At 44.8% G+C, this 15,275-nt stretch overlaps 1 protein-coding gene across 1 annotated transcript in view; it reads left to right on the top strand.

Moving 5' to 3' along the window:
- The window catches only part of MAP7D3 (MAP7 domain containing 3), a 948,456-nt gene that overhangs the window by 446,011 nt on the left and 487,170 nt on the right, over positions 1-15,275 (top strand). The window contains 2 exon segments of the mRNA XM_029607816.1: positions 323-448; positions 8,223-8,380. Coding sequence (XP_029463676.1) covers positions 323-448; positions 8,223-8,380 — 284 coding nt within the window.

Consider the following 15,275-nt stretch of genomic DNA (forward strand, 5'->3'; position numbering starts at 1 on the left):
GGTAGCGATAACATCGCGGTGCTGCGATTGCTGCCGGCTTTCGCAGGCCCCCCCCCCGTTATTGCCGGGATTCACCATTCTCTGCGAAAATGGAAAATCCCAGCCAAAATTTGGTCAGATTGACATAATTCAGCTGGAATATTGCTACATTTCTTTTTTATTTAACTTTTCTCTGATTTTGCTTTACTTTTCTTTTTGTTAATCTTAAAATATAATTTGTAACAGTGCTCATTAATCATTAGTGTTTTGCTTTGCTCTTTTGTTATTTTCTTCATTGTATAACTTCTACTTGAATCCCTTTTAATTTGTTCTCATCATTTAGCTCGGCGCTCCCAGATCAATCCTCTGGAGAGTAATATTATCAGTCGCCTCCTCGCCCCCACGCAGGCCTCCTTAGCTAGGAGTAAAAGTGCTGCTGCATTATCGTCTGATGGAAAACATCCCCCAGGTAACAGGCACAGAGTACAAGCCTGAAAGCTTAGCAATTGCTAATGAAGCAGAATCCAACTTATGACTATGTTTAAGCAAAAAATCATAATGTTATGTGCAAACACTGTGATCACTGTGGATTTTGCTTGTCCCTTTGTTAGCACAACTGTAGAAAAATGTATCCATATGCACAATGCATAACTGGCTTATATTAATTTGTGAATTTATAATATAATGTTGCTATTTTAAACTACTTGCTAGTTCAAATTTGTTTTTTTAAACTATTTGCCAGTTTAATCAAATTTGGAGTGGTATAAAGTTTGTCGTTTTACTGGCCTGTCTGAGATTTAGGATTGTACTTGATCATAAATTAGTATATCTGGCAACATTGGTTCAATTCTGGAAAATGATAGTAAGAGCTAAGAAAATTTCCTGAATTTTTTAACGGAGGCCTAAAAACCAAGAGTGAACAAATTATATTTCCTCTTAGTAAAAAAAAAAAAAAAAAAGTAGAATAGGTTATGAAGCTTGCCTTCAAAATTCTTAATTCTCTGCTGGATATAGAACTTTATAGTAGTCCTTTAGTTTGGAAAGTAATTTTCTATATCTACCCTTACATACACCACTGTCCATATATCTATCTATCTATCTATCTATCTATATTTCATTATTGAGATATGCTGTAACATTCATTTCAAAGTTTTTTTGTATTTGCATATTTTATTTTGTCTTTTGATACCAGTACCTATTGACAACTCCCATTCAAAGAAGTAACTGTTGCAAAGACGTAGCTGCTGTTTCAAAGGCTTTCCAGTTTAGTCTATTGGTCCATGAATATGTACTTGCTCAACTAAATTTCCATCTCTTCAATTTTTCTACTTCCCTCATCTGAGGAATATGCTTCTCCTAATATGCACTGAAGTACTAGAAGATTTTAATTACTGTGACACATGACCCTCATAGTTTGAAATTTAACTGCATGCTCAACAAGCACTCCCAGCAACCATAATTTTCAAAGTCTGAACATATTCATCTTGCTACTCTGCTATCGCACAACTTGTTGGGTGAAAAAACTATAGGTCTTACTACATAATTTCAGTAGATACTAGAAATGAAATGTTTATCCTCTAAATCACCCTTTTTGATATTAGAATGAATATAATACTTTGACTTTTTTAAACAGTAAAATATGTTCAGTAACTTATTTATTCTGATCCATGAGATCATATTTTAGTTATGGCCTATATATTGTAGGTTGATACTGTGAAACTATGTATTATAAATTTTTAGTCATACTAGATTACATTTCATGAAGACACCTACATTAATGTAGGTATAGTTATTTAAATCATAATGTTATATGTACCTGGATCGATTTATAAGCAAGTGATCGATCTGTGGACTGTTTTTATTCAGGGATCATTTACAATGACAATTCCTCCTGCCACATTTAGTTTATTACAGTTTAAAGATTCTTAAAATCATTATTTCTCCAAGGACAAGCAGGATGATAGACTTCACACATGGGTGACATCATCAAATGGAGCCCCCATGCGGAAAACTTTCATTAAAGTTTCTAGAACTTTAGGCACATTGAGCAGGCCCAGCATGCTCTATACCACACATCCATGTGGGGTCCCTCTTCAGTCTCTTCCATGAAGCTGTAAACCTCACAGTTTGGCTGTAATTAGCTTTGTAGAAAATGTTTCTCATATTTTGCTGATTTTTCTTCAAATTCCATTGCCGGTTCCCTCTCGATGCCTTCCCATAGTGTCACTAGTCAGGGTTTTCAGCATTTTGGGTAAGTTTCTTTTTGCGGTCAATTCCCCTCTTGGAGGCGGTGCCCCTATGCCAGACCGCCATCGACACATGCTGCCATCGCTTTTGGCTTTGCGGCCCTGTTGTTTTGCCCCGACATGGCCATGTCCTGTTTTCGGTGATGCCCCCAGTGCCCGAGGACCATGTCTATCTCTGATCTCCATGAGGTATGTATCCTCTGGGGACATCGCAAAACATCTGAGGTTGCCGCTTATGCGCCCAAATGACCTCAAAAGGACATCAGCTTCGACTCAACAAGATAGATCAGCTTTTTGAGTCGAGGAAGTCCGAGCTATTGGCATCTGCATCAGCGGCGACGGCATCAATGGACACCATGCCATCAACATCGGCGGTTCCATCAGTGCCGTCAGCGGATAGGGGTGCCGGAGACCCACCATTGTCGATCTTCTCCGGGCTGAGGATGTCAGGATTATCATCTTCGTCCTTGGCACTGGGGAAAGAATGGACCAAGCATCCGGGGAGGCCTAAGAAGCATCGGCAATGGTCTTTGTCGATGCACTGGCTTTTGCCACAATGCCCCCAGAGTGACCTAAGGCAAGGAGGGCCCAACCTCTATCGGTGCCGGGGATCCACGACAGCCTCCTCCACTCCAGGTGCGAGACACCTGTCCGATTCACGGGTCCAAAGAAGATGTAGCCACCCCTCCTTCCTTCCAATTGGCGTTGGCATCGGCAACGCTTGAGGAGGAGGCGGAGTTTCAAGTCCATGTGGTGGTGGATTGGGCACTGTAGGGCATCGGGCTTATGGCACCAACGTTATTGAAGCAGGTGCTGCCTGTCGTCCGACTGCTGCAGGAGAAGACCAGTGTGCTTATCGCTGCGTTACCGATGCAGCTGACGCCAGTTTCTGGGATGGCACAGTGGTCATTGCCGGTTCTTCTGAGGAGGAAGCTCCACCAAGGCCGGCAGAGACGCTGAGGCCTGAAGTCCCCTGTCCAGTTCTACTGGTGCCTGCACCTCTGGATGAAGGCCAAGCACCTAGGGCCCCATCCCCTGTAGCATACAGTGAGGATGAGTGTCCCTATGACCCCTGGGGGGGATGATCTCATGGTGTACTCCTCCAAAGACTCTGGCCTCCCATCAGACCCATCTCCAGATGAGCAAAGGAAGTCCCTACCTGAGGATTTGACCATCGCAGGGTTTGTGAGGGTGATGACAAAGGCCATCCCATTTCAACTTTTGACAGAGGAGGATGCCAGGCACAAAATGCTTGCAATCCTCCAGTTTGTGGAACCTCCTAAAGAGATCGTGGGGGTCCCGGTACATGATGTACTTAAGGAGTTGCTGCTGAGGATATGGAAACAACCGCTCTCAGTGCCTCCCATTAATAAGAAGGTGGATAGGGACTATCTCATCCAGAAGGCTCCCAGATTCGATAAGCATCAACTGTCTCATCAGTTGATGGTGGTTGACTCCACACTCAAAGGCCAAGCACACTTGGACCCATTGGCCGCTCTTGGGAGGAAGGTGTTCCAGGGCACCATACTTATTGCCTGCATCCCTGCCTACCATCTCTATATGAGCCAGTGCTCATGAGATATCTAGAAGCAGGTGCAGGACGTGGCTGAACAGCTGCCTCAACAGCAGCAAGACACCCTCATGTCTCTGGTGCACAAGGGGCTTGAGTGCGGAAAACACGAGGTCTGTGAAACCTATTATGTTTTTGAGACTGTCTCTGCAGCAGGAGTTTTCGCCCTCTGAATGGAATGGCTGCAGGCCTTGGATCTCCGACCAGAAGAACAGGAATGACCACTGACTTGCTGTGTACTGGAGAGAAACTCTTCAGAGATAGGGTGAGGTATTCTGTGGCCCAACTCTGGGACCACCATGAAACCCTCCAACAACTCAACACCTGTACTCTGGACTTGTCCTCCTCACCCATTGAGACCGGGGTCCAAGGAATTCTTTCCTTCACCAAAGGAAGTACTATCCTCTGTCTCCTCACTCCCGTCAACATGTGCAGGGCTCCCATGGTCGTCCCAGGCAACAGAGAGCTCCCAAGTCACACTGGCTTTCAGTCAATTCCAGGGACGTGGGGTAGGTTGAGGCTAGACCTTCCGCTTGGGGGCAGGCTGTGGTTCTTTGCAAACTAGTGGCCCAGTGTAACCCAGTGGGTTCTGTCCATTGTTCACCAGGGGTACCAATTGAATCTATTGGGTGTCCCTCCAAATTGCCCTCTGTGCCCATATTCGAGGCAATAGCACATCAGGAGGTACTACTAACAGAACTCCCTCTTGATGGCCAGAGCAGTCAAGCCCGTACCACCTAGGCAAAGAGGGCAGGGATTCTACTCCAAGTATTTTCTTATTCCATCGAATAGGAGGACTCCGCCCCATCCTCGACTTAAGAGCCTTGAACAAGTTTCTAAAAAAAGAAATGTTGAAGATGGTTTCCCTGGGCTCTTTGATCCCCCTTTTGCAAAAAGGGGACTGGCTATGCTCACTGGACCTAAAGGATGCATGCATCCATATTGAGATCTTCCCCGGTCACAGGAAGTATCTCCAATTCGTGCTGGGAAAATAGCATTTCCAGTACTGGGTATTGCCATTCGGACTCGCGTACGCTCCATGGCTCTTCACAAAATGCCTGGCTGTGGTGGTAGCGCATCTCTGCAGATTAGGAGTGCATGTCATCCTGTACCTAGACGATTGGTTGCTCAACAATATGTCTCAGAAGGGCGATGCCAGGTCCATGCTCTTGACCATTCAGGTGTTGGAGTCACTAGGGCTTTTCTCAACTACCTAAAGTCCCATCTCAGCCCGTCACCTCAATTGGACATCACAGGAGCCCTGCTAGACAAGGCTCAGACCAAGGCCATCATCTTGGTGACCATTGTGGCAGAGGTTCAACAGAGCCAGCAGGTGTCAGTCTGCTGGCTGTGTTGAGGTTGTTGGGCCATATATACGCAATATTCATGTCACCCCTTTGACACGTTTACACATGTGCAGAGCCTAATGGTCACTGAGGTCTCAGTGGTACCAGGAGACTCATTCTCCAGCATTGTATCCAAGTCACCCTGTCTGTTTGGGACTCGTCCTTATGGTGGGTACTTTTCAATCTGGAACTGGGGATTTCTTTTCAGAGTCTCCCTACTCAAATTGTGCTAACCATGGATGCATCTACCTTGGGGTGGGCAGCTCATGTAGATGGGCTTGTTACCCAGGGTCTGTGGTCCGCTCAGGAATATTCACTTTCTGGAGCTAAGGGTGATCCGGTGTCCAACAAAGTTTTCCTGATCCAGACCAACAGCCAAGTAGCCATGCGATATATCAACAAGCAGGGAGGCACGGGATCATACATCCTGGGTCAGGAAGCGGTCCAGATCTGGTTGTGAGCCCTGTCCCATGGAATGGTGCTCAGGGCCATGTACTTGGCCAGGACAGAGAAGATGGTAGCGGACAGGCTGAGTCTAGCCTTCAGACCCCACGAGTGGTCCCTGGATCCAGGGGGTAGTGAATCGGATATTCCACCTCTGGTGGAGCCCGAACATCAATCTGCAACAGGAAGGTGCCTTGGTCCTACTTCCTGTCAGATGGCAAACCAGCCTCGGATTCCCTTGTCCATCATTGGGGTAGGGGTCTTCTGTACATGTATCCTCCAATCCCCTTTGTGGCGAAGACTCTCTTGAAGCTTCGCGAGGACAGAGGCCAAGATAGGTCTGGTTTTGCTCCTACAGGAGTTGTCCATCCGAAAACTGATTAGTCTGGGGACTTCCCCAGATCTCATCATGCAAGATCAGGGTAGGCTGCGGCATCCCAAACTCCAGGGGCCATATCACTCACATCCTGGATGTTGAGAGGTTAATTCTGCAGCTGCTTGATCTTTTAGAGGATGTGTCTAGGGACCTGTTGGATTCTAGAAAGTCTTCCACTAGTAAGCCCTTGGATTGAAGTGGACGAGGTTTTCTGAATGGTATGAGGAGAAGGCCCTAGATCTATTCTCTTGCACCACACAAAACTGCTTGATTACCTTTTACACCTGTTGGAGGCTGGCTTAAAAGCCAATTCCATTAGCGTTCATCTTAGTGCGATTGGCGCTTACCACCATAGTGTAGATGGTACGCCCATCTCTGTGCAGCCTTTAGTTGTAAGTTTCATGTGGGCCTGCTTCAACTGAAGTCTTCCCGCTTTGTCTTTGCACCTCAGCATGGTGTTAGCTCAGCTGATGAAAACTCCTTTTGAGCTGCTGCTCACCTGTGACCTGCATTGCCTGACCTGGAAGGTCATGTTTTTGGGGGCAGTCACTTCAGCACACAGGATCAGTGAGCTCCAGCCTTTAGTGACTTATCCACCTTATACTAAGTGTTATCATGACAGGACATGCATATGCCCCCTAAGTTCCTGCCTAAGGTAGTGACAGATTTCCATCTTAACCAGTCAATCATGCTGCCAATATTCTTTCTCAGGCCCTATTTGCACCAAGGCGAACGAGCACTGCACAGTTTGGACTGCAAGCAAGCCTTAGCCTTCTATCTGTTTCTTTTGATAAGAATAGGTTTAGCATTGCCCTTGCCAAATATGCACTATGTAGTCGGCTAGCAGATTCCATCTCCTTCTGTTATGCCTAGGCGGAACTGCATTTTGGGCTTCATGTTAAGACTTGTTCTGTCAGAGCCATGGCAGAGTCTGTGACCTACTTGCGAGTGGTTCCTGTGGAGGAGATCTGTAAGGTTGCATCGTGGAGTTCTCTCCACACATTCACATCTCATTACTGTCTGGATATTGTTAGCCGTCACAACAGTAGGTTCAGCCAATTCATCGTCTGGAACTTGTTTGAGGTGTAGAACCCAACTTAGGATCCGTTATTTGGGTTCAGGGTGTCTCCCCCTCTGTTACCAACAGCATTGGTGGTATTGTGCCTGTTGGTACTTAGTTAGATATCTGTTGGTCCCCCTTTTTGTTTGGTGAGCAACCTGTAGCTAGGGAGTCACCCATGTGAGAACTTCCATCCTGCTTGTCCTTGGAGATGATGAGGTGTTCTCCGAGGACAACAGGATGTTTGACATCAGGAAACCTGCCCACCACCCCACGGACTTGGGTTTCTCCTATTTTTTATTTTAATCATAATTCTACCTTACGAGACTGAAGAGGGACCCCGCATGGATGAGTGGTGAAGGGCATGCTGGGCATGCTCAGTGTGCCTAGTCAAAATTCTAGAAACTTTGATGTTTTCCACATCGGGCCGCTATCTGATGATATCACCCATGTGTGAGGACTACTATACTGTTTGTCCTCTGAGTACACCTGTTACAGGTAAGCAACTCTGCTTTAGCAAGGATACTGGTTGACTAGGAATCCCTAGTTTAATGCATTATGTACAGGTTTTTTACATACTTCTCAACCTACTGACTTGGAAATGTGGAATATAACATGTTGGAAATATACAGTAGTTTTTCATATCTACTTAGTAGAGAACATGCATTAACACTTTTACTGCTACTACTTATTTCTAAAGTATTATTAAATGTATACAGCCTTGCTTTTTAAAAGCATGAGCTTTTCAGTGTGGTGCAAAACCAGAATATTTGTAACAAATGTATGTTAAACTATAGAGAGATTAGCAGTTTCTTCCATACAGTAGGATTTTTATGTCTTAAAATACATGCATGATTTCTTCGAAAGTCACCTTAACAAGATGGTATTCCAGGACAGCCAAGATTCATAAATTGCAAAGTTCTTTCTATTGCAGGTTCAGTTAGGTTATTGTTTGGAAAAGCATTTTATTTGTATTTACAAAAAAATGACAGCTTTTATTCTTGGTGCTGTTGCTTCTGAAGTACTAATTGTGTGCTGAACTTATGTTGTGTCTTTGATCTGTTGCAGTGTGTGTTTCCTGTCATGCATCCTCTGTATGGTTTCTAACAGCATGATCTTTTTCTCTTTCTCTTTCCTTGTTCTTCTTCTTATGATCTGCACTTTGTTCTCTGTTTGTCCTATTAAATTCCTAACTTTATAGAATCTCACCTCTGTCCTCGTTCAGCTTCAGCCACTTTCATCTGTCACCCAGTCCACACCCCTAAAGGGCCAATGCGTAGTCGCAGTATTGACAGACAGAAAGCAACCCCAGGTGCAAGTATATCATCAGCTGAAGCCAGTTCCCCAGAATCTGCACAGGTCAGTTGAAATGTTTCCTATTACTAGTAGCTGGAATTTCAGACTAGTAATGTATGAAAAGTGTGTGCCATACAGTTTGCTTCTTACTTGAAAATAAAGCATAAATGATAGTAAGTTGCTATAAGAAGATTTTTCTATATTTTACATGGATATTCAGATTCCATTGTCGTGTACTATTTCTTGGAGAGACTTATGATGAATTAAGTTTAATGTACATTTTTATTGTTTTTGTTTTGGTAAACAAGCCACCACTTGAATTATTAAGTACTAATACATTAACTTGAAGGTATAGAGCAGAGCTAGCCAACTCCAGTCCTCAAGAGATTTTCAGGATACCCATAATGGATATGCATGAGATATATTTGCATACAATGGAGGTAGTACATGCAACTCTATCTTGTGTATATTCTTTGTGGATTTACTGAAACCATATCTGTTTATGACCCTTGAAGACAGGAGTTGGGCCACCCCTAGTGCAGAAACACTGTTCTCTGTAAAAGTCTATCTTTTATGGTAGACAAGGGGTGGAAAAACTTTTTTTTTGAAGAGGGCCACATTGCTGGCACTTAGAGCAAAGGGCTGTAGTCCCTCTTAGAGCTTTGTGAGCATGAGGTAGGGAGGGACAGTTACACTGGCAATTATACCCCACAGTCAGAGGACCAAAGCAGCAACCATACCAATAAAAATAATAATTTAACACAATTTACAAATAAAATAACATCAAATGGTTAAAACCTCATATAAAAATGTTACAAACACCCATAAAATATTTCAAAACAGACACATCAAATAATACTCAATAATTAAAACTTGTATGGATTTTAAAAAATTCCCCGCTCTCTATATCTGGGAATTTTGATTTCTAGATGCCCTGAGTGTTGCAGAGGCAGGCCTCGGCCAGTCCCTCCTACCTGCTCTACCGCCAGCCTCCGCTGCAGCCCGGCGTGGCGCAACCCGCTCCACGGCAGGCCGACTGTGGCCTACCGAATGGCCGCGAACGCTATTCTCCTACGTCCAGCGGGGGCTCTCCCTAGGCACGCATGGGAGGCCCTGCCCTTTAAAGGGTCCACGGCAGGAAACCTTGGCCCGGCCCCGGGAGATGACATCACAAGGGAGGGATATTTGAACCCATATAGTCTGCAGTCCTTTGCCTTTGCAACAGGTCATCTCCTCAGAATGCGAGTTGCTGTTCCTGATGTCTTCATTCCAGTTCCTGCCTTGATCCTGTTCCTGGTTCCGTTCCTGCTTCAGCTCCAGTCCTTGTGTTCCTGTCCTGGCGTTCCAGTTTCCGCTTTCCTGCCCATGCCTTCGTTCCAGTCTCCGGTCTTTTCCTTGATCCTCAGTTCCTGTGACCCCATCCTCGGCTTGATCTCCTGGTTTGACCTTGGTTTGTCTCCACGTCTCTGCTTGTCTACTGCCCATCTTGACCCTTGGCCTGGTACTTCGTGCTTGCCTGTCTGCTGCCTGCCCCAGATCTTTGGTTTCGACTTTGTTCCATATCTTTGCTGCCAGCCCAGACCCGGACCTCTGACCCTGTCTACATCCTCAGCTCCACCATCTTCCTCGAGGCACTAGCACCTAAGTCCTGCCGGCCCCGGCACCCAAGGGCTCAACCTGCAGGGAACGAGGGCTGGTATAGGTGAAGGTCCAGCCGGGTTGTCTTCACCAGCTCCACCTACTGGAGACGAGATCCATTGGGGGCAATCCCTCAGTGTTCACATCACCACTCGCTCTGGTGCAAGGGTCCACAACCATAACACTGAGCTTGTCATGGATTAGCAGGCAGAGAGGAAAGGGGGGGAGGGGGAAGGAGTGTGGGAGCACTGAGAGGAGAGGATCACCTTGCTGGTGGCGGAAAGGAATCGGTACGTTTTTGCTTGGGACATTGTCTTTTTTTAAAGTATTGGGGCAAAGTTAACTATTTGGGAATATTATTTAGTGTGTTTGTGCTTTTAATAGTCAGCAAGGCAGTGAATAAACAAGTTAGACTGTTTGTATTTTTAAACAGTCAATAAGGCAGCTAGTAAGCAGTAGGTAGTGTGTTTATTTATAAAAGTCTGTAAGGCAGCTAGTAAGCAGAACTGAGTGTTTGTATTTAACCCCTCCCCCCCCCCCCCCAAAAAAAAAAAGTAGCCAGAAGCTAGAAATATGCTAGGAGCAGTGTATACCTAAGTAAAAAGGTTGAAAAGTTCAGCTCAGTTACTCACCTTGGAAAGGTGTTGAGGTAGTGTGATTTGGTTTGAATAGGTACCAACATTTGTTAATCAAGAGAGCAGTGAGTCACTCTGGCTGACTAACTGAAGTTAGACTGTTTGGATTTCCCAACCCTCCCTCCCTCCCCTCGCCCACCCACCCCTAGGTCATCCTTTAATTTATAGGCAGGTGCCACTTTCACACAAAAACAAACAAACAACAACAACAAAAACTTTATTGAGCGCTTGATCAGACCCCGGAAGGCCACTACCAGACATATAGTGAATTCACTAATACATTTAAAGGACGTTAGACACATTCCTACTCCCATAGCAACCTAAAACTTAACTAGGAACTGATCAAAATTGAGATGAAGGCAGCAGTCCAGCAGCAAGAAGGGGAGCTTCCCAGTCTTTTGCATCAAGTGTCACATGTATGATTTTTTACCCACCGGTGAGAAGTTGTACATGTGCATGCGATGCAAAGAGCTCCTGGCTCTCAGAGAAGGAGTCTGATCTCTTGAGGTTAGAGTGGCAGACCTGGAGGAGCTGAGGCGGAGAGGTATATAGATGAGACCTTCAGGACATAGTAGCTAAGTCCCAACTTCAGACTGGAAGCCCTGGTGCTGCCTTGGAGGAAGAAGATCTCATGATTGGAGAGCATCAACCGGGTGCAGCAGGAAAGGATCCTGTAGCAAGGACCTGCTCTCCAGGTGATGCATTGTCCTTTCGCACTGAGGATATCTCCCCAAGACCTACTGCCCAGGAGGGAAGGGTTAGGTCGGCCGTCATAGTTGGTGATTCGATTATTAGGAATGTAGATAGCTGGGTGGCTGGTGGGCGTGAGGATCGCCTGGTAACATGCCTACCTGGTGCGAAGGTGGTGGACCTCACGTGTCACCTAGATAGGGGAGGAGCCGGCTGTAGTGGTACATATGGGCACCAACAACATAGGAAAATGTGGGAGGGAGGTTCTGGAAGCCAAATTTAGGCTCTTAGGTAGAAAGCTTAAATCCAGAACCTCCAGGGTAGCATTCTCTGAAATGCTCCCTGTTCCACGCGCAGGTCAGCAGAGGCAGGCAGAGCTCCGGAGTCTCAATGCGTGAATGAGACGATGGTGCGAGGAAGAGGGATTCAGTTTTGTTAGGAACTGGGGAACCTTTTGGAGAAGGGATGGGCTCCACCTTAACCAGGGTCGAACCAGACTGCTGGCGCTAACCTTTGAAAAGGAGATAGAGCAGCTTTTAAACTAGAACAAAGGGGAACACCGACAGTCGCTCAGCAGCGCATGGTTCGGAGAGAGGTATCTTCAAAGGATACTAATGATGCATTAGAATTAGGGTATCCCGACAGTGAGGTTCCAATAATAAAAAAAAGTAGTCCAAGTGCCTTTAACTAAAAACTCACCTGAGCTAAAAAATTCTAACTTATCCCTATCAATTAAAAAGCAGAATGAAAATACAAACAAAAAACAACTTTGAAATGTTTGTATGCTAATGCTAGAAGTCTAAGAAGTAAGATGGGAGAATTAGAATGTATAGCAGTGAATGATGACAGACTTAATTGGCATCTCAGAGACATGGTGGAAGGAAGATAACCAATGGGACAGTGCTATATCGGGGTACAAATTATATCGAAATGACAGAGAGGAGCACCTGGGAGGTGGTGTGGTGCTTTATGTCCGGGATGGCATAGAGTACAACAGTATAAACATCCTGCATGAGACTAAATGCAAAATTGAATCTTTATGGGTAGAAATCCCTTGTGTGTCGGGGAAGACTATAGTGATAGGAGTATACTACCGTCCACCTGGTCAAGATGGTGAGACGGACAGTGAAATGCTAAGAGAAATTAGGGAAGCTTACCTAATTGGTAGTGCGGTAATAATGGGAGACTTCAATTACCCCAATATTGACTGGGTAAATGTATCATCGGGACACGCTAGAGAGATAACGTTCCTGGATGGAATGAATGATAGCTTTCTGGAGCAATTGGTTCAGGAACTGACGAGAGAGGGATCAATTTTAGATTTAATTCTCAGTGGAGCACAGGACTTGGTGAGAGAGGTAACGGTGGTGGGGCCACTTGGCAGTAGTGATCATAATATGATCAAATTTGAATTAATGACTGGAAGAGGAACAGTATGCAAATCCACGGCTCTTGTGCTAAACTTTCAAAGGGAAACTTTGAGAAAATGAGAAAAATAGTTAGAAAAAAAACTAAAAAGAGGAGCTACAAAAGTAAAAAATGTGCAAGAGGCATGGTCATTGTTAAAAAATACCATTCTAGAAGCACAGTCCAGATGTATTCCACACATTAAGAAAGGTGGAAAGAAGGCAAAACTATTACTGGCATGGTTAAAAGGGGAGATGAAAGAAGCTATTTTAGCCAAAAGATCTTCATTCAAAAATTGGAAGAAGGATCCAACAGAAGAAAATAGGATAATGCATAAACGTTGGCAAGTTGAATGTAAGACATTGATAAGACAGGCTAAGAGAGAATTTGAAAAAAGTTGGCCGTAGAGGCAAAAACTCACAGTAAAAATGTTTTTAAATATATCCGAAGCCGAAAGCCTGTGAGGGAGTCAGTTGGACCGTTAGATGATCGAGGGGTTAAAGGGGCACTTAGAGAAAATAAGGCCATCGCGGAAAGATTAAATTATTTCTTTGCTTCGCTGTTTACTGAAGAGGAAGTTGGGGAGGTACCCGTACTGGAGAAGGTTTTCATGGGCAATGATTCAGATGGACCGAATCAAATCACGGTGAACCTAGATGTGGTAGACCTGATTGACAAACTGAAGAGTAGTAAATCACTTGGACCAGATGGTATACACCCCAGAGTTCTGAAGGAACTAAAAAAATGAAATTTCAGACCTATTAGTAAAAATTTGTAACCTGTCATTAAAATCATCCATTGTACCTGAAGACTGGAGGATAGCTAATGTAACCCCAATATTTAAAAAGGGCCCCAGGGGCGATCCGGGAAACTACAGACTGGTTAGCCTGATTTCAGTGCCAGGAAAAATAGTGGAAAGTATTCTAAACATCAAAATCACAGAACATATAGAAAGACGGTTTAATGGAACAAAGTCAGCATGGCTTTACCCAGGGCAAGTCTTGCCTCAGAAATCTGCTTCACTTTTTTGAAGGAGTTAATAAACATGTGGATAAAGGTGAACCAGTAGATGTGTAGTATACTTGGATTTTCAGAAGGCGTTTGACAAAGTTCCTCATGAGAGGCTTCTAGGAAAAGTAAAACGTCATGGGATTGGTGGCAATGTCCTTTTGTGGATTGCAAACTGGCTAAAAGACAAGAAACAGAGAGTAGGATTAAATGGACAATTTTCTCAGTGGAAGGGAGTGGGCAGTGGCGTGCCTCAGGGATCTGTATTTGGACCCTTACTTTTCAATATATTTATAAATGATCTGGAAAGAAATACGACGAGTGAGATAATCAAATTTGCGGATGACACAAAATTGTTCAGAGTAGTTAAATCACAAGCAGATTGTGATAAATTGCAGGAAGACCTTGTGAGACTGGAAAATTGGGCATCAACATGGCAGATGAAATTTAATGTGGATAAGTGCAAGATGATGGATATAGGGAAAAATAACCCATGCCATAGTTATACAATGTTAGGTTCCATATTAGGTGCTACAACCCAAGAAAGAGATCTAGGCGTCATAGTGGATAACACATTGAAATCGTCGGTTCAGTGTGCTGCGGCAGTCAAAAAAGCAAACAGAATGTTGGGAATTATTAGAAAGAGAATGGTGAATAAAACGAAAAATGTCATAATGCCTCTGTATCGCTCCATGGTGAGACCGCACCTTGAATACTGTGTACAATTCTGGTCGCCGCATCTCAAAAAAGATATAATTGCGATGGAGAAGGTACAGAGAAGGGCTACCAAAATGATAAGGGGAATGGAACAGCTCCCCTATGAGGAAAGACTAAAGAGGTTAGGACTTTTCAGGTTGGAGAAGAGATGTGGCTGAGGGGGGATATGATAGAGATGTTTAAAATCATGAAAGGTCTAGAATGGGTAGATGTGAATCGGTTATTTACTCTTTCGGATAGTAGAAAGACTAGGGGGCACTCCATGAAGTTAGCATGGGGCACATTTAAAACTAATCGGAGAAAGTTCTTTTTTACTCAACGCACAATTAAACTCTGGAATTTGTTGCCAGAGGATGTGGTTAGTGCAGGTAGTTTAGGTGTGTTTAAAAAAGGATTGGATAAGTTCTTGAAGGAGAAGTCCATTACCTGCTATTTCCTTTTGTGTAGCAGATGGACTCAAAACAAGTGGGTATAGCGTGCTCGTGCTAGCAGTTGGAGACGGATCTGACGTCAGCACGGGTACATATACCCCCACAGGAAGTGCAGCAACTCAGTAATTTCCGTCTCCAAAGCAGTTTGGAGCTTCCAACGCTCGCTGAGCGTTCATCCAAATTCTACTCGACTAAATTCTTGAAGACTTCCATTTGAAGATCGAGCCCCGCACTCCTGCGGTGATACCCTACGGTCCCTCCCCCAGTTGAGTTTCCCGTGGCAATTTCCGTGGTCCCTCGGAGGTGAGAGCCTCGGTCCGGTGGCCGAATCGCAGCAGGGACCTAGCCCCCGGGTGAGAAGGGCTCGGGCGCGGCGTAGAGGCGGCCTCGGTCCCGACCCGTGCGCGGTGAGGACTTAGCCTCCGCGTGAGA

This window comes from Rhinatrema bivittatum, chromosome 6 (assembly GCF_901001135.1).
Source record: "Rhinatrema bivittatum chromosome 6, aRhiBiv1.1, whole genome shotgun sequence".
Taxonomy (NCBI): Eukaryota; Metazoa; Chordata; class Amphibia; order Gymnophiona; family Rhinatrematidae; genus Rhinatrema; species Rhinatrema bivittatum.